The sequence below is a fragment of the Phyllopteryx taeniolatus genome, chromosome 10 (genome assembly GCF_024500385.1).
Source record: "Phyllopteryx taeniolatus isolate TA_2022b chromosome 10, UOR_Ptae_1.2, whole genome shotgun sequence".
NCBI lineage: Eukaryota > Metazoa > Chordata > Actinopteri > Syngnathiformes > Syngnathidae > Phyllopteryx > Phyllopteryx taeniolatus.
This window is the reverse complement of record NC_084511.1, coordinates 21,508,437-21,528,969: the sequence shown is the minus strand read 5'-3', so window position 1 is coordinate 21,528,969 and position 20,533 is coordinate 21,508,437. Positions and strand designations below refer to the sequence as shown.

General features: G+C 38.9%; 1 protein-coding gene across 17 annotated transcripts in view; it reads right to left on the bottom strand.

The window, feature by feature from the left end:
- Positions 1 to 20,312, bottom strand: part of zgc:66433 (uncharacterized protein LOC321250 homolog) — a 50,928-nt gene extending 30,616 nt beyond the window's left edge. For 4 of the 17 annotated variants that reach the window (XM_061786633.1, XM_061786650.1, XM_061786639.1 and 1 more), the window contains exon 1: positions 11,739 to 11,789. In XM_061786633.1, the coding sequence (XP_061642617.1) occupies positions 11,739 to 11,774 (36 nt within the window). In that variant the 5' untranslated portion in view covers positions 11,775 to 11,789. Of the gene's footprint in view, positions 1 to 2,718; positions 2,860 to 6,646; positions 6,829 to 11,738; positions 11,790 to 16,937; positions 17,144 to 20,161 lie in introns of those variants that run through there. The other 13 variants (XM_061786635.1, XM_061786636.1, XM_061786637.1 and 10 more) reach the window with 8 other exon arrangements.
- Between the last annotated feature and the right edge of the window lie 221 nt (positions 20,313 to 20,533).

The window sequence follows — 20,533 nt, the reverse complement described above, 5'->3', positions numbered from 1 at the left end:
TCTTATGCCCCCTGCCTGAATGATGCATAACAAATCCAGTCTAATTCGCATTAATTACTCAATGAAACCAGTGTCACCAGACTCACTGCACCACAGGCGAACGCCATGTATTCATTCCAGGCTCAATAAGACAGCTGCTACTCAACAATAACAAAGTTCACTAAACTATGTATAATAAAAATAAAAAATAAAACATCTGGATAATGATTTACTTACCTCTTGTTAATTCTAAAAAATAAAAGAAAAAAAAAAGGCTTTACAACTTAAAAGTACCAGCAGAATTTAATAGGCTTACAGATTGTAGTATAAAATCAGGGGTCGTATTAACTTTCCATCTAGCCAGCACAACCAATCGCCTGGGGCCCCAAAATTTCCATCGGTATGTCTCATTCATAAAAACCGATAAATACATTGTTCTTTGATTAAAAAAACATTATTATTGAAACCCCAAAATACTTAAATCTATTATGATTGGTTCCCTCCCTGCTCATGCAATGAACTACAGGGAGTGCATTTGCAGACTTGATTCAAGAAAAGGGTAGAAAAACAATCGTTGGCGCGTTGTGAGGAAAATGAAGCAGCGTTACCCTGTAGAGCGGAGAAGAGGAGAAGTTGAAAACAATTTTTATCAAAAGTACCAAAGTTATCAATATTTTCCACAGTGGCACTGATTGGGCGTTGTCTTGCCGGTAGCAGTAGCACTCCAGCGCCAGCTGAGGCGGATGCAGTAGAGATGAAGTAGAGAGTGACAATCTTCATCATGAAATTGTGAGTATTAAAGCTTTTCAAATGGTAAACTATGTTGATTCATATTCTTATCAAATACAGTAAAAGCATTGAAATTATTCACTTGTTACATAATAGTTCTCGAAGGATTTTAATGACTTTATATAGCGCAGGAATTTTTTTTTTTTCCAAATTCACACTTTGATTTTGATGATACACAATATTCCAAATGTTTATATGGATGTGGAACATCCTTTGAGTGGGTTTGCCTTGGGCTGGCAAATGACTAAATTTGCCCCTGAATAAAATGACATATTTTGCAACTTAAAAGTGAGCTCGCGTACAATACTACTTCGAATGCCTGTAAACTCATTTGTTTTATTTATAAATAAATTATATACACTTGAAAATAAGTGCTGAAAACCTGTAAAGACTGAGAACAATTGAATACTGAATTGCTGAGATATAGTGTAAAATTCTTTTTCACCTTCTCAACTGTCCACATTTTTTTGGGTGGGCCTAATACGGGGGTGCACTGAGGCAAGAAAGGAACAACATCAGTGGGTCCGCCTCCACTATATAACTACCGAGCGACGTCTGTGACTATTTGGCATAATTGAGAATTACTTAGTAAAAATAGCTAGGCCCATTTCTGCCACTACATAGTGCAGTTAGTAATCAAGCTATGCCAACAACCGGAAAAAAATGTCTCCACCCTGAAATTTTGTGTGTTATTTGGGCTACAGTTGTGTTAAACCACGTCACAGACTCGCTTTGACCTTTGTTATGCATAAAACAGTAGAAAAAATGAATTCTGAAGGAGACCTTAAAGTAATCACCATCACGTTGTGAATGTTTTACTTCAGTAGTAGTAACATCCGAATTGGAATTTCCCTGCAGAATAATCCTCGACTGTGCTTTAAATAAAAAAAAAAAAAACAGTCATGTGAACAGCTAAAGCAGTTAATGAATTAAGTTCAGTTTTGTACAAAGCAAACATGAAAACTGATTCATGCAATATTCCTTTTAAAACACATTCACACTGTTACTGTTTTAGACATAGTTTGATGAATTCGCTGTATTTCTGAGCAAGGGATTTCTTTGCTTCAAAAGTCAAACTAAAAGAATAGTCTGAACTTAGAATTGACAATTGCCTACATGTGCTTCATGCTGTCGAAGATCTGCTTTGCATCTTTTCCTCACGCTGCATTTTAGACCAACCAAATTGTAGCCCTGCATCGCGAGGGCAGATGAAAAGCAGAGCAGAGGAAGTGCAGATGGATTGAGTTTGGTAGCGTGACGTTGGCGCGTCAATGAACCACAGGCCTTCAATTTACAGAACGATACGAAGATGCCAAAGAGAATTGAGAAAGAACTGAGACACAAGGGTATTGAGAATAAACAAGCAGATAAATGGCGCATTGACACCACTGACATCTAAGTAACAACTATCTGTTACTTATCGTCGGTCTAAGCCTCCAAAAACAAACACTGTTTCCTTTTCTGTGTAAACAAAAAGGACCAAAACGACAACTGTATCCATTTTCAGTTAAATTTTAATCCAAACCCTGCTTTGGGGAAACAACACATTACATTAAATGTGTGATTCCCAACCATTGTGCCGTGAGACATCAGGTGTGCCGCAGGAAATTATACAATTTCTCTTTATTGGTAAGAAAATGTAGGTACTACAAATAATGTGTATTTATACTTTTATCTATGCCAGCGATCTATATTGACAGGTTGAACAACTAAATGCAACTAGATGACAGAAGGTACAATTAACCTGCGTATCCACCTGTTGCCTTTCATTAAAAAAAAATAAATAAAATAAAATAATAATTTACAGAATAAATCGTTGCATTCAGTTTTGTGCTCAACAAAACAGGCCCAGATTTCATACTGAGTAAATCACTTTGAAATAGATTAAGACTCGATCATTATAATTTCAATTATTAATAGTATTTTCTAAATGTAAAACAGATTACTCACAAAAACTTATGGTGAACAGAAACATTCACAACTGTCCCCCCAAATTTCCAAGGACGTCCACTTCACTGTCTGTCTGTGACTCATCCAGTCTCTCCTACTTCAACCGGCTGATGGTCCTCTATGACACTCTTGAGCTCAGTGGCCACTTTCCACTGAGAACTTCCACTATGAAGACTCACAAGGGCAAGGTACTGTGACTTAATTGTTAGATGTCAACTTGGTCGCATGATGTCAAAATGGGAACAGTATGTTGAGGACGGCAGTTTAAATACCAATTCTAATTGATCCAGGAAATGTACTGGTCTATTCATTATTCACGGATCAAACACTTGATGTGAATTTTGCCATTCAGCTCCTCACGCGAGAATGGCAAGTTGTGTAAGAAGTACACGCACACACACACACCGAATTATTAGGCAAGCCTCCTTTTTGAGGATTATTTTTGGTAATCATAACCATGCTTTAGGTTAATCCAAAAGGTTCATAAACCTCAAACAAGAATATTTAAGAAAGCAAAAGTGAGGTTTAAGCTTTCTTAGGAGAATATCAATATGTGGACAATTATTATGCAACTAGTGGTGTGCAGAATTATTACGCAACTAAATGAAAACACATTTTCCCATGTCACTTTTATTTTCATTTGTTAAAGTCAGAACTATAAACAAGTCAAAACTTTCCAAAATAAATAGATAAAAACTGATAGATATACTGTACATAAAAAAGTGACCAATGTGGCCACCCTTCTTTTCAATAACAGTGATAAGCCTTCCATCCCTGGGTTCTGTCAAGTTTTTTGATTTGTAGTCAAGTTTTTGTGCAGCAGAAACCACAGCCTCCCAGACATTCTTCCGAGGTGTACTGTTTTCCTTCACTGTTATGTCTCCCGTTTAAGAACTGCCCACAAGTTCTCAATTGGGTTCTGGTCAGGTGAGCAAGGGGGCCATGTCCTTACTGTACAGCCATGCAGAGGAGTATTTGGATTTATGTAAAATCAGTGTTTTTTGAAAGATACAGACGTCTTCCTGTCCCACTGCCTGAAGAAAGTGTCTTCTAAAAACTGACAGACTGTTTGGGGCTTATTTTGAGCCCATCTTCAACCTGAAAAGGTCCAACCTGTTCATCTTTAATAATACCAGCCTGTACCAGTATCCCACCTCCACGTTTCCGGCGTCTGAGTTGAAGTGGAGCTCTGTGCTCGTTATTGATCCAGCTACGGGCCCATCCATCTGGTCTATCGAGAGTCACTCTCATTTCATCAGTCCATAAAACCTTTTGGAAATCTGTCTTCAGATATTTCTTGGCCCAGTCAGCTCATGTGTCTTGTTCTGTGGTGGGGTTTTTTCAGCTTTTCCTACCTTGGCCATGTCACTGAATATCTTGTACTTCGAGGTATTCCAGGTAAGTTGCAATTCTGAAATATGACAGAACTTGAAGATAATGGGTTCCTGGTAGCTTCACATTTGATTCTTCTCAAATCCTTGGCAGTTAATTTGCACCTTTTCTTCTCAACATGTTTCTTCCGACCCTGCTGACTATTTCCAACAAAACGTTTAATGGGTCTGTGATCACGCCCCAGTATCTTAGATATTTCAAGAGTGCTGCATCCCTCTGAGAGACTTTTGATCATTTTTGACTTTTCAGAGTCAGTTCAATCTCTTTTTTGGCCCATTTTGCCTAAAGCTGCCTCAAAATTACACACACCTTTATATAGGGTGTTGATCTCCTTAGGCCACACCTACACTCATTTCATAAATAGAGAGCACCTGCTATGCTTAAATCCATAAAGCATTCAGGTTTATCTAGCTGGGAACTAGAAAATATGCCTAAAAGTGATGATATGGTCAAAATACTTGCCTAATAATGCTGCACACGGTGTGTGTCTATATGGAAACATTCAATTTCCAAATAGATCATTATGTCACCATCTTGCCTCTGTGTCTGCTCATCTGTCTTTCCAGTTCGGTCTCACAGTGAATATCCATTGCATTTTAATCACAAATTTCCAGTTTTATTAGAGAAATCAACAAAAATATTTAGTTCAATGTGCTCTGAAAGATCCGATCCGATCTGATCAGTGTGAGAGTTTTGATTTTAATGCTGTTTTGCACGTATGTAATCTGAAAGTCACAAGGCAGCTTGGCCACGAGTGGAATTTTTAAAATAAAAAGGCCTGTAACAAAGTGAACTAGTCAAGGCCTGTTGCGAGGAAATAACTCAATTGGAGATTTGAAGAATTTGTCAGAGAGGATTTCCTGAACCGTGTTCTACTTCTCACTGGAACAATAACATGAGCTTTTACAATGTCGTCTACGAAGTACAGGATAAAATGGGGGGGGGGGGGGGGGGGGGGGGGGGAACCTCTCCATCCACCATTTGGTATATAATTCATTTGTTTGATACTTGGTTTGGGGCTTTTGCCGTCGGGCATCTCCATATACCACATTCTCTTCTAACCCCACCCAGCACACACACTCCCCTGCTTGAAATGCAAATGTGTTCTTAGCAACGGACCTTACAAGGACTCCAGACAGAACTTGACCAAACATTGTCATCAGTCATTCTGCACTGTCTGGGGTACATTCATTTACATCTGTATCACCCTTCCTGCTAAACAAACTCAGCTCTACTGATGCACTAGTGGGCTTCTGTTGTGTACACACACACAAACACACACACACTTTCCATCATACATTGTAAAACTGCAAACTACAGTACATTCTTATTTTTTATAGTGTGCTACAGCTGTAGCCCCCATTGATGTAAGAATACATTAATATCCCAAAAAAATACAATAAAATCAGCAGCTTTTCTTGTTTATGCGGAGAGTAATATGCTGAGATGAGCAGCCCCATTCATTGCAGATTGCGCTGGTCAGTCTACTTTAAGCAGATTTTTGTGGTCCATTTTCGGAACTCATTGATCAGCACGACCTCTGCTCCCGACTTCTTTGTGGCAATCGTGAAACAGAGAACTCAAAAGTCAAATAGGCTTCTGTCTCCATAAACAAGGGCAGGAGAATCAAGCACAATTTGTTTGTAATTAGTTTAGTTACAAGTAGTTAGACCATTGTTGGAAACAGAACATAAACTGTGAAATATTGTTTTCTGGCAACTAAAATAAATATAAATGGGTATATAAGGGTAATTCTTTCCAGCAATCTGTGGCTGTCTCACAGTTAAACCGATCCCCTAACAATGAGCTGACTTTCCCTCAACGTGCCACATAAACAAACCAAATGTTTGTCTATGACATATCTGCCAAGTGAACCTTAAACGATGGTAAGCGGCGCACACCACATCTAGGACAAAAATGACGCTTGATTGTAGCTTAAATAGCTCAAAGCACTCATTATACCAAACCTCTGTGCTCCAAACACACTGCCAAGCCCAGTAAAGTGCTATATATATACACCGTATAACCAATTCAAAGCACAAACCATAAATCACTGAAGGACTTCAGCAAGATCCAAAGCAAGCAAGCCATCAATTGAGCAAGCATATGACTGATGCTGAGTCATGTGCATCATCCTAATTTTCCTGCTTAACAACAAAAGTAGACTCATTTCTGAGATTGTGTGACCAAGCATATACTCACTGTGTAAAAAACAAAATCAGTCCATCAGCTATGAGTCATCCAGCTGACTGTCAGTGCCAACTATAAGTCATCAACTGTCTCGATAAACACAGACAAACAAAAGCTTCATTAGCCAGCATTCTGGAACAAAAGACAGATTCAACTCTGTGGGGTGACAATGTGCCATACAAGTTAAAACCAGCACACTTTGATGAATAAATTGGAATTTTACAAGGACAGTGCAAACCTCTAATTATCTTTCAGTGCACTCCAGCTCATCTGCCGCCACTTAATATGTAATGTGGAAGAAAATGACATAGCAGCCTATAAGAAGATACACATATGTGAAACTTACTCTTTGCTCTTGAAGCATCCATACATTCCGGCCAGACTGTAGGACGACTCAAATCTCGTCAAAATAAAATATATTGTCCTCCGGTTTGTCCAACAGCAGATTAGAAATACGTTAATTTCCCTTTAAACTTCAGGGAAACGATGACCTTGATCTATCTTAAAGTTGCTTCTCTGTGTGAGATGATCCCTTTCGTCCCAGTCAAACCATCCTCTGAGGTTCCTCCCACTTATGGAACTGTACTGTCGTCAAATTACATACAGAATTCCCTTCAACCAAATGTTGGAAGAAAAAAAAAAGAGGGCAGGAAAGTAAGTCATACTTTACCGCTCCAGTATTTGCATGCACAGTATGAAAAAAGCATTCATTCTTTTCAACTGAGTCAGGATTTTGTGAGCCTTCAAAAACAAATGTCTTTTTTTCCCCCTTTCGGTAGTTTGCGAGTGATCTTCTGCGGGCTACAGTGCAGTGTGGAACTCAAGGGGAAACAATGGACTACATGACTAAGAGGCTGACTGCTGCATGCCTCGCTCCTCTCGTCCCGGTCACCATGGATGGTAATGCTGCAGAGGGAGGAGGGCAGGCGGGATGGCTGCAGAAGGGAGGAGGGCGACGCTGCCCACTAAACTTCCTATACGCTACTCCCTCCTGTCTTCTTAAATTGTGTACATTCCAAATTCTTACGACCTGATACTTGTTTATACATCTGCCACTCCACTTGTTGCTTTTCTGTGGGTCTTACTGCCTTCAGTTTTGACTTCAGTCTGTTGAAAGAATGCTATTAAATGAATGAAGAATATTGAATATGTCGGGGTGTCCAAACTATGGCCGAGGAACCATTTGCGGACCATCGTCCGTTTTATAGAGGCCCGCGCGACATATGCTAAAACTAGCATTTGACACGGCCATGATGTTATTTAATTTTATTTTTTTAAAGGCGGCAGTGTGAAAAACTGAGGATTGTGACTCCCACATCCTCCACAGGTGCCGCCCCCATCACAGTGAAGCTCCTAAAACTACAAATAATAATAAAAACTTTAATAAAGAGTTTCTCTTGTTATGCAAAGACAATAAAAAATAAGAGTAACAACATTTATATTTATAACACTGCAACAAATAACATAATTCAGTTTCAGAAGAAAATAGTGTGAATCGCGATTGTTTGCTCCACTTCTGTACTCAATGTCAAGTCACATTTATCGCACTAATAATTCTAATGAAGTAAATACTGCCTTAAAGATGGTCATCTTTCTAAAGACTGCTACTGTTTTGGGTTCTGAACATGGAGATGAGATTATGCTACTGCTCAGTGCAAGAGCGGATCTATTCTCGCGGGATGCTGAAAAATCCTGAACTATTTGCCATAACTCTTTTAAAAAATAAGAAAAATAAATATAATGTACTGTATACATTTTACAGGAGTGGTGAGTTGCTTTCAGATCTACTCATTGTTCTCTGGTTTAAAGGTGATTAAAGGCAAAGTGGCCCTTACATCCTTTGATTTTTCTGTATGCGGCCCTCAGAGGAAAAAAAAACTTTGGACACCCCTGGAATATATGAATATTATGGAACATTCTCTTTTTAATGGCTAGTATACAAATAGTTGGGTCTCTGGAGGGCCTGTTCACCAATCAAGTGTGAAATTAAACTTTCACTTTCAAGTGATGGCCAGGGAGTCCAGCGGCATTTTCATTTTACAGTGTCGTGTATGCAATGCTGCAATGAGTAAAAAGGTTTTTATTGTCTTTATGGGGACTCGCTTTTTACCCCACACCGCGGGCTCTGCTGCCACAAGAAGCCACTTGAGTCCAACGCTCATGTTCCACCCCCGGCTGCCATGGTAATGAAAACCAGATTCGCCATTGGCCCATATGGGACAGGGTATACAGCCGCTCATTTGCATAAAAAAGGGCTGGATACTTATAACTGCCTAACTTCAGTGAGATAAGAAAGAGAGGGTGTAAAGTGTCCTATAATTCTTGATCCCTAAGGTATTTTAGTGAAATCACATCAGGGACCTTTTATTAACAACACCCTGCTCAAAAGAAATAAAGGGAACACTTAAAACAACACATTTTACATCTCAATGAATGAAATATTCTGGTTAGAAATGTATTACATAGTGGAATGTGACCAAAATAAGATGAATGATTAATGGAATCAAAATCCTCATTTCATGGATTCAGCGCAGTGTATAAAACATGAAAGAGTCAGACAGATAAACAGCTAGATATGTTTCAAAGTTTGAAGCAAAATGTTTGGACATTTCCTTCATATATTGTAAACAAATACAGTATATACAGTAGCTATAAAATGCACTGGGACTGGTCAAGGTGTTTTTGTTATTGTTTTGAAAGACGGGGAGAAAGAGATTCATGAGGAGAGCGGGGACCAGCCTTCTGATGCAGACTTTATTAAAGTCATCTGCACTGCCTACAGGCAGGAAATACATCGTATTTCCAGTGCCTTTGTTGCAACGGAGTTACACTGAGTGCACTACTGTATGTGTATTGCAAGCTATCCAAGGATGCTGTATGCTAATTCATACATCACAAAGATTGACACTGTTAAGATGTTTTTTTGGACACTGTGTGATGTTGATTGGGGCTTATAACAAAAAAAAAAACATTGAAAAAATATTGAAAATAATGCAGCAGTCATTACTGCTTGAAGATTTTCCAGCATCTAAGTGCCATATTAGTGCTTGTTTCCTTTGTGTACATTCATAAAATATAGACACCCAACAGTTATAAACTACATTTACAAATTTTTATATTGCATTGGATATCATAAGAATGTGCAAGTGTTCATAACGTTGTTGCATATTGAATGTGATTTAACAGTTCCCTGCTACATTGTCATGCTCCACTTTCAAAAAATGAGTTTCCATTGTGCGCAAAAATCAATATCGTGTCTTGTATTGATGACTAAATGTCTGTGATGGGTCTTCCATTCATGTCGCAGCCACTGTATGCGTCACCACTACCAGAAGGGGAACAAAAGTGGAATGGAACCGGAGGTGCATTTTGGCCATCCTTGTTTCGATTTAACAATGACAAGGGACACCTGACGGGCCTCTCGTTACCCACTTGATCTGTCTGAGCAGGGGGGCCAAGAGACTGCAAACGGCCCGTTGCAGCTGATCACAGTAAGTAGGGAGCTTACAGTAAATACCGACAGAAAGTACAGCTCCACAGGCTTATTGGTGTGTGCGGCTGCAAACTGACATGAGGCTTGATCTTGAGCTGGCCTGTTGCTGGATCCTCCCACGTTTGAGCCTCTCAGATGCATGAGCATCCCTCTCAAGCAAGGGGGAGAATTTTATTTTACTGGCAAATTTAATGAAATTATTATAGGGTGACTTAATGGAGGTTCAGAAGAGGCCGATTTTCAGGTCAACATCTCCACGTAGTTGGAGGATTAGCGAGCTTTCAAAGGGAAAGAAGATTGTGGAATAAACCCTGTCTGTCAACCCACGGCACATCTGAACTTGGTATAGTGACAAAAACACAGTGCTGAAAATTTTAACATGACTATCACTAACAGAGGAGTTATGTTTGGGCAAATTTCTCAATCCCAACATGCTCAGACTTTTCTGTTGTATTCCTTGAAGATAAAATGTGTGTTCAACAGCACAATCTCCAAGGTGTGTACAGCATTACACTGCCAACAAGAAATGTTTAAATTTTCCATTAGAAATGAGGTGAATGCCGAGGAACCACGCTATTGAATCGGCAAATTACCAAAGAGAGAAAGAAAAGGATGTCAGTAAAAACATCAAAAGAGAAAAAATATCAATACCTGGCATAATAGGCAAAATATGAGCGGGATGACAGAGCAGCATGTTTGGACAGCGACTGAGGGCTTTTGGATATAGCATGTAATCGTTAATGCATCATTGCTTGTCTGTCCATAAGCTCCATCCATAGCATACGTCGTCACGACTTTCAACTTGTTCTATCAGGGGTTGCCACAATATAACATAACATTTCTAATTTTATAATATCTTATGTATAATATATCAGAATGATTATATGATAGAACTGAGAAGCCATTATTCTAATTAAACATTTTTTTTAGCAATGGTCACCCTTCAATGCACCCTTAACACAATTAGCTTTTAAGACTTTTTTAAAGTTTAAAAGTTTGAACTGCAAAATTAGTGTGCTTGCTTTCATATTCACATAATGTGAGAAAAATGTTTTACATATTTTCCACGTATCCTGCTTTGTCTGTGTCTTGGATGTTGCCTTTCCCTGCCTTGATTGACTACAGATGGGATGTAATACAATACCAGAAGGGCACCTACTAAAAAGAAAACCTTTGCCAAGACTAATAACCAACTGTAGATACATGTGAATCTGTAACTAAAACAACACTACCTTTTTTTTTTCCAAAACCTTTCAAATAAAATCTAATGAGATATAAACCACATTCCATCCTGGCTTCAGTTACTTAAAAGTAGGAAAGTAGGTCACACCACCAAGTTGGCACTTGGCTGCCAGATAATGGAGTGCACAGGTTCAACACATCAATACACCAAAGACAAACGGCGCTCTTAAAAGTAATTTGGTGCCCTCATCAGTTTTCACTTTGTAGTTTGTTGTCAACCCTGCAGTGACACCTGCTAAAAAAAAAATAATAATAATAAAAAGTTATTACTAGAATACGTGTTTGAATAAAACTAAAAGTATCTTTATCATGGAATACAGCAACAGCAAGTCCAGCAGCCTACAGTAAACTCCCCAACCAGTAGGAATTCAGGACAAGTACACGTCTTAAGTTGCACAAAAGTAGAGAAAAGAAATGTTTTAAAAATAAACAAATCTTAGGTTAACCAGAGTCATGGAACAAACTGATTGTGCACACATATTACATTTGGAATTTGTTGGTGAACTACAAGTCCAGTTAAAGTGGTAAATATTGACAGTATTTCCATTAGGATAATCGATGCAATACTTTCTGCACCGCTATGCCCACGGCTCATGCCATTAAGTCCCACAACAAGTCCCAAGCTGGTGTGTGAGGGAAATGTGGTACTCTTCTGCTAAATGCTGCTTCTATGGAATGACGAGTACATCTGAAAGCAACTCACCAATTCTGTAAAAATAGCCTGTGGGATCATCACCATGAGGATCCTCTCACAGTCTTGAAAAACACACCTATTGAATGTCCCCAATGTGCAAGTGTTGACTTTCTCAACACTAGACATGTCACAGCACATCCAAGAGGAGGAGGGCTTGTTCCTCCAAAAAATGTGTGAGTGTGTGAGGATACATATTTATCAATTATTTGACTCTCTGTTTGGACAGCCAAGAGGAATGTCGGTCAAGTGAGTTTGCTTCGGAAGAAAAAAAAAGAAAAAGTGGATATTGGTATTTCCTGAATGAGCTCAGAGAACACCCACTATGTCTGCTTGCATATTTCCAACAGAGCAAGTCAGTCTTGCTCTCAAAACATCTTCATCTCGCCTTCTGGAGGGTGGTTACTGAGGTCAGAGCCCTGTTTTGCACAGACCACCACTTAGATATTACAAAGTATTGGAATTCTCCACTTTGGTTGTCTTATTGTGATCTAAATTAGGCGTTAATAATGTTATTGACATTAGGCTGCTATAACCATTAACTGGAGTGAATTTCGGTGAAGCTCTATGTTTATTATTGTGGTTATAGTTTGCACTGCTGTAAAGCTACAATGCTTTACACCGTAGACCACATTATTTATTGAACAGTAGTTTACATCACTACAAACCAACAACAATCCTGAACATAAAAGTGTGCGTGTGTGTTGACAATACTCGGCTGTCTCAGTTCTCGAGTATCCTTCAAAATCAATAATTTCATCAAATATGGGGGAAGTGAACAATCGAGCTATAATTTGTCATTTTCCATTCATCCATTATCTTTACTGCTTGTCCTCATGAAGGTCGCAGGTCAGCTGGGGCAAGGTACACACTGGATGCGTCGCTTGCCAATTGGAGGGCACATATAAATAAACAGTCCTTCATACTCAAATTCACATTTATGGACAGTTTTAGAGCAGTGGTGTCCAAACTACGGCCCAGGGGGTCATCCGTTTTTTTGCGCCCTGTGGCATATATTAAAAATAACATCTGACAAGACCCGCAATGCTATTAAATAAGAGTAGGAAAAGATCATCAAGTTACAGAATTAAAAATGGTCAGCTTTCTACAGCTAATCCTATTTTGCCTTATTGCCTTTAACCAAAAGTTGTGACATAGTTTTTCGAAAAAAAAAAAAAAAAACTAAGCTTGATGAAGTGGTTTTAGCGTGTTTAATAAATTAAAGGTGAAGAATGCCAAAGTGGCCAAGGCATCCTTTGAGTTTTCGGTATGCGGCCCTCGCAGGAAAAAGTTTGGACACCCTTGGTTTAGCGTCTTCATAATGTGCATGTTTTTGGACTGTCATAGGAAGCTGGAGTACTCAGAGAACAACCATGCAAGCACGGGGACAACATGTAAACTCCACACAGGAAGGCCGGACCCGACATTCAAACCATGGAACCTCAGAACTGTGAGGCAGATGTTAATTCACATTTTTCCCCCTATTATTCTTAATGTTGTTGTTGTTTTTTTTTTTTTATCTCTCTGAATATTCTGAATTCCTGATTTTACGTAAGGGTTTGAGGAGATTAACGCTGTATGGAGGAGTTGTACCATTGCGGAGGTCAGCGTGGATGTAGGCCAAGCTTACATTTTGTTCTTCTTTAGACCACAAACTAAAGTAGTCGAGTCTGAACCAACAGCGCCTCGTCTGACTGCAGTCAAGTAGGAAACTCAGTATTTGCCTCAATCGCATCCAAGATGGACCCCCACACAGTTATACTGTATGCAAATCTGGAACCCATACCATTTAGTTTGGCCTGGCCTGACCCTCCAACTAAGTACATTTTTGCGTATTTAGCTTAGTTTAAATGCTACAGGGAAGATTTCCATATTCCTCTCTTGACATCATCTCTCCCTTTTTTTTTTTTTTTTTTTTTTTTTAAATTGTGTGGTTTCTCTGTGCCCGTCCTCTCTCCAGATCTCTTTCTGTATCTTCATGTGCAGAGGAGGAGGAGGGAGTGGAGCAAGAGGAGGAGGGGTTACACCGCCGCTCTCTGGCGCCCTGAATTCCACTTCACATCTGGAAGCCATCGCTCTCTCTCTCTCTCTCTTTCGCTCTCGCTTTGCCAAACACTCACAGATTTTTGATACAGCTCTCTGCTGTAATGTAAATAACCCTATAATCATACTCCTGCCCTCAGTTTGCCACCCTCCACGCGCTGTATGCGTGTGTGTGTGTGTACTCGATATCATCTCCATTATGCTTTCTTTAAATAAAGCAGTATCTTTTTTCCTACATTTGTAGCATCTTTCTCCTCTGTTATTTCCCAAATGTTGCCAACATACTTTCCCCTTAAAAGGGTTTGTATGATGCTCATTATATATATATATATAAATAAAACTGACTTGGCACAACTTTACATTCCTGTGTTTGAGGTCCAATGGGTTGCATGGTTTGAATTAAAGTTGAGTTATCTGATGAGAAGTTCTTCTTCTTCACGTTTTTTTTAATCACCTTGTTTTTAGATGAACATGTAAAATAAAATCTATGTTTTTAAGTTGTTACATAAAACCAAGTGTCTTCTTTATGTGCAGATTAGATTTTCTGTCATGATGTAAACTAAATTTATGTGCCGAAACCGCAAACAACTTTTGCTATAACCATATCAAAATTATCTTTAATACTGTGCCAGCCTAAAATATCTCAACTATGACAATATCAAAGCAAACTCTTAAATGTGGCAAAATGATACTATTAATAGATGACCGAACATTAACGCCAACCTTGGAGGAGGTATTTTGAGTTGTACAGTATTTATTTTTTTTGTATGAAAGTTTAGGACAGTGAGCCTCAATAAGGGGGTTTGTGACAGAGGTATTCAGACTACGACAGTTTTATGAGTTCCCCTGTATACACTACCGCAATGTATTTGAATTAAAATAATATGAGACTGAAGAATAAGTTTTGATTGAAGATGTTTGATAAAAAAAAAAAAAAGAATTTAAATATGGAATTAACCATTTAGGAATTACAGCGAAGGCTGGGTAGGCCTACTACGGTTTCCTCCAACATTCCAAAAACATGCATGTTAGGCTGAAACATAAGGCCCGCAGGCAAAAAAATAACCCGCTAGAGGCTTCAATCCGGCCAGCAGGATGAATTTGAAAGTAAAAAAATAATACTGGAGTGTGGCCTGAACTACTAAGTTTGACACCCCAGCTCTAAAATGTCCTTCCGTCCGAATGTGAGTAGAGTGGTGCCTTGAGATACCACTAATTCGTTCGGTGACCACGCTCACAAGTCAAAACATCTCAAATCATCAATAAAAATTCCATTCATCCATACCAGCTCAACCCCCCAATTTTGTTGTTGTTTTTAATAAGGAAAAAACAGCACTGGTATCAGTTCGAACAAAAGTGGTATTGAACATATACTGGTAACCCATATAAATGTTTGATCGCCTACTATCATTACATATACACAACAAATTGATTGATAACTAGTTTTGACGTCAGAAGCTCATAAAAATTGTTTGTTCAACTATTATTCAATTTATTTTAAGTGGGGGATTGATAAAGAAATGCTTGTAATATCTCAATGTTATCAAATGTGAAGACAATCTGCTATTTTGGTATTTTAGCAAAAGACACGAAGCTGTCACACTTCATTTGCTTTCGCGGGCCACATAAAATTATGTGGCCGGCCAGATCTGGCCCCCGGGCCATGAGTTTGACACCTGTGCTTTGAACTGTTTGTGCCTACTTCTACTATACTAATACTCAGTAATATTAGTAATTTCTCAGAGCGGATAAAGAATATTTATGCCGGTATTGTTATATTTTTATTATTATTATTTATTTATTAGTAATTTTTAGTACTTAGATAAAACGTCTGGAGCTCATGGACATCACTATATTCTGAGCTTCCTCCCTTACCAGGCATAAGTATCCTCTATTGTGTTGGGATCAGGATATTAATGTAAATAAAATCAAGATGGATATGACAACAACTGGATGTGGGGCTGGCAGTGTCAACAAAGCCTTATTAAAGTCTTTGGTGCTCTTTGCAATAGATATTTTCACACTGGGGAAAAAATTGACGGCAAAGCAAAATCGCTCTCTTATCAGTCACTGGTGGGTGCAAGAACATACTGTAAACAGGAAGAGCTTGGTGGACGTACTAGTAAGTGGCACAGAGCTAATTAATGAAGATAAGGACAATCTACATTCTACAAGGTATATTATATTACACCAGCAAAACCGTAGCTGAGTGTACTTTTTAAAACGTATATTATCATTTTCAACTGTACAGGCATTTTTTCAAAAGTTTACATTTAACTTGGGCTGTCACATCTTTTTAGAATTGATTATCCTATCTGTTATGCCATCGAATAATTGAATAATTGTGTGCAGAATGTGAGTTGACGTGAACGACTGGAAGTACTTATTACGTATTATCTTTTACACTTATTTGATTTATTGTACACTAAGTCCGGTTCTTGAGTGCACCTGAATTTCGTTGCATCATGTCTTGCATAATGACAATAAAGAATGTTGACAATTTGATTTTGCATTAAAATGTCCGGCAAAATCAATTTCTATTTGATAAGCATTTATTAACCAATTCTTGTTGATTATTTGGTACTGCTTAATACCAAATAACACTATACTCACTTCAAAGTAAACATTTTCATATTCATTTATTTGTGCATTTGCAGCATTAACCCTTATTGTAGGCTACACAATAATAATAATAATAATAATACAGGCTATATTGTTGTGGTAAATATAAGGATATGACCACAGCAGAACATATTGCTTTTGTTTCCGTAGAATTCTTTATTTATTTGTTTTTTTTTTTTTTTTTTTTTAAACACACTTGTCCACGATAACCACACCACTTTGCACTTCCACTTCATCACTGCTTAGCCATGTGATGTGTTGAAAAAAAAGACATCAGCTTCAACGTCATGACGATTTAGTGGCTAATGCTTTGCTCCAGTAAAGTAGTGATGGGACGTAAGGTGTTGAGACTTCAAGGTTGTTCTGTACTAGTTTAAAGAGTACCATAATATACGATGAACTGCACTTTGTGAAGAGGCGCGCACACACTGCGTCATACAGTATGTTCTAAATAGCTACGGCAGGGTTGCGGTTCGTTCTGAGATCTAAGTAGTGATAGTAGGGTATATTACATTAGCTAATAAGTAAAAACAACAACAACTTTACCTTATGTACGCCGCAAAGTTCATCTGGATCGCGTATGGATGTTTTTTCTCTCGAGCTGCTGTGGTATGCCAACATTGCTTTTCAGTCGTTGCATACTACTTTATTTTTGTCCTTTTTTTAGTTTGTGATCTCAAACCTTGAACATCCTCTGTCGCTATTACAGCAGTGGTCCTAAACATAAATATGAAGGCTAAGGGTGCGTTTGGAAATGTACTCTGGTGCTCTGCTTCAATCGGGACCGTTCGGAAACTCAAAAAAAATAATAATAATAAATTGGTGGAATGTGCGGATCACGCGCACTCTGAGAGTAGCGTTCGGGCGTCAGATTCTGTTTCCAAACGCACCCTAGATACACCACAGCTAACAGACGTGCTTACATGGCGGCCATGTTGGGGAGGTCAACATGAGCGCGTGTCTGCAATAAATGCCCGTGTGGAAAACATTTAACGCGGCGCAAACATGGCTCCGTCAGAGCTTCGAGACAAAAATTTCGTGGTCGACTTAACAGAGTTATTCGATTTCCCCCCCCCCCCAGCCCTAAATTCAACGTGTAGCATAAACAAAAGTTAACAAAACACTTGTCAAAAACAATCTAAGAGGTGTAATTAATGTTGAATCGCTGGTGTATCACATTTATTAAAATTAACAGTCATACATTTAATAGGAGATGTAATGCAAAATATAACAAGTGAAAAGCATGTGGAAGCTAACCAGTCGCTGGTAAGCTTGCATCTCGCGCAAGATGCTAACATTGCAGCGTGCATCTTTAAAAAGTGTTCTTTATCAGTATTGACAACTTAATGACGCTGTCCAATCGAGCCACAATTTTTCAAAAAAAGCAACTAACGACAAATGTAGTGACCGACCCTCCTTCCACGTCGCCCATTAAATCTTGCTGTAATTGGCTGATCGTTTCTTCCTCCTGCATTTGACAATTGTTAGTCTTGTTGTCTACGATATTTCGCCATGACGTGATGAATTCAATCGATTTCTCTACCACCATAGTTTCAATGTCAGTTGAAAAGAAGCTTTAACATGAGGTACGTGCTTGGAAGGGAGACCCGACGCCGGCCATAATTTACATTTCAATAGGTAATTTGATTAAAAAGCAAATGGGGTGGGAATTCCGACATATTTAACATGATCATTAAGGGACTGACTAATTAAATGACTTATCTGTTGCTTGGATTAATGGCTCTTTTGATGATGAAATAATAGTGTGCTGTAGTCTACAAGCAGGCTAGCCGTTATATTATTTTGCGAAATTACTAAAAGACGACAAAATCAAACATTTTATACATACTTGTGATAAAATACAAATACTAACATGAAGTCCAGTAACTGGTAATTATAACTATAGACACCTAAATACATATTGCCAACATACATACAAGTTTGCATTTACCAAAACAGCTTATTGTTGCATACTAGTGATTTTAAGTCACCTTTATCGGCTTCATTTCCCATAAGGCAACCAAATATATTGACCCTCCATACAATATGCCAGTGTCACACTGATTGTGTCAACTGTAGTGCCTAATAAAAAAATAATAATAATAAAAAACACATTATACGGATAAATACAGTATCATAAATACTGTATGTGTTTAGCTGTGCAAAGTGTCATCTTTAGAACAATTGGTTTTGTATAAACAACAAGATCATTTTTGTTTTCCTTGAAGAGAAGAAATTATGTGTGAGCACCTCCAACAGTGTGCTCATCCGGAGACAATCAATGGTGAAACCGAGCTTTTCCACGGTGACATTGTGTACATGTCCCTGGCGAGTTAAAACAAGCATCGAATTGTTTCCTGATGATGATGATCACGATAGAAGACTGAACATGACATCTCTGTACACGCTCTCACATGGTTTGGCCAATGACCTAGTGAGACTGAGAGATGACCTGATCAGGCCTCTCTAATCAGGATGCCACATGCACGCACACGCACACACACACACCAAACCTATTGGTCAGATTACCAGATCTGAAGCTTTTAAATATACGCTACGTATCCCCATCCAAAACAGTTCATCATACTGTAACTCTCGCTCGCGTCATGATTCATTTATGGCAAGCCGTTCGAGCATTTATTTGATATCTGACTAGTGTGCTAGATTGTCCGTGTACTACGATGCGCTTTGTCATCACTACTGATACTATTTAGCGAACTAGTAGAACAACTAGCACGCACTAGTAGACCGACTGACTTACAAGTTTTTTTGTTTTTTTCCACTGCTGCCTTCCACTACTGTATGACATTTTTGCGCACTAGTAGAATGACTGTTACAAATTAAGGGAAAACTAGTCGACAACTGCCTCCTACTAGATGCACTAATGACATTATAAAACTCTTACCCGTTAACATCTAGCGTTTCACTAGTAGGAGCAACTAGTAGCTCGCAGATGTCAACTATTACACCATCTTGCCTCACGAGCAACTTCTAGTCATTCTACCAGTGGGAAGAAATATCATACAGTAGTGAAAATCTCAATAGTGAGCCCTAGTCGTTTTACTAGTGTGCCAAATTGTCTGACGAGTGAGGACAAAAAGCATACTAGTACACGGACAATTCAGCGCACTAGTAGAATATCAAAGAAATGCTCAAATGCTGCTTTCCACTTCACGCCCTCGTGTGTACACACACACACACACACAGAGAGAGAGAGAGAGAGAGCGCGCAACAGGCGTGTCTGTGTGTAGGATTATAGTGGTACCATTGCAGTTAAAGATAACTGTCTTAATCTGGAGCGCCCTTGATTTGTCTGTCAAAAACTACCATTGCAGTCTCTCATTTCGTACCAGCACTAAACTAGGCAGTATGAAAAGATGCCATCACAAACATGGCTCAGACAGATCAACGATGGTTTAGTTAGTGGAAGGATTACAAATCTAATAAATAAAAAAATAAATACAAATGTATGCAGTTATTTGGGAATATTCCAAGAAGAAGAAAACAACGCTAAACAGCGGAATTGAACCATAGGCAGAGAAGCCTTGTGACGTAGAAAGAAATGACACCTCTTCCTGACTCAAATACTAACTCCCAACAATTCAAAGCACTTTATGCACCGCATGTATGGATCACCAATCGCTCCTCCCCGCAGCGCACAAACTCGTCCTCCGCGCCCCAAAACAAAGCTCAGCCAAAGTTGCCTTCGCTCGCGCAGACTCAAGCCAAAATTGGCGTGTTCGAGCTTCGAGAGAACAAAACACACTTACGGCGTCTCCCGATTCTCGAAAGGCCTCAAAGTGAAGTCATCTCTCAGTGAGTGAAAGCAAGACATGAGCGCTGTTGGTGGACTCATGATTGGATTATTTGTCGGAGTCCAGCCCAGTTTCCTCGGCATTCACACGATGCGTTCAAGGACGCCACGGACATTTCACACTTACAAAAATCCAGAGCGTCTTTTGCGTTTTAATTTATACTGTATACTACAACACCATTAGCCAATTACACACACACAACTTAATTTCACTACTAAAATTGTGTTTGTAGCGTATGAAGTATCATCAGCCATTGCAATCGAGATCGGGCACGTAAACAGACATTTGGGGGAGCAGGTGCTCAAGCCAAAAAAAAAAAAAAAAAGG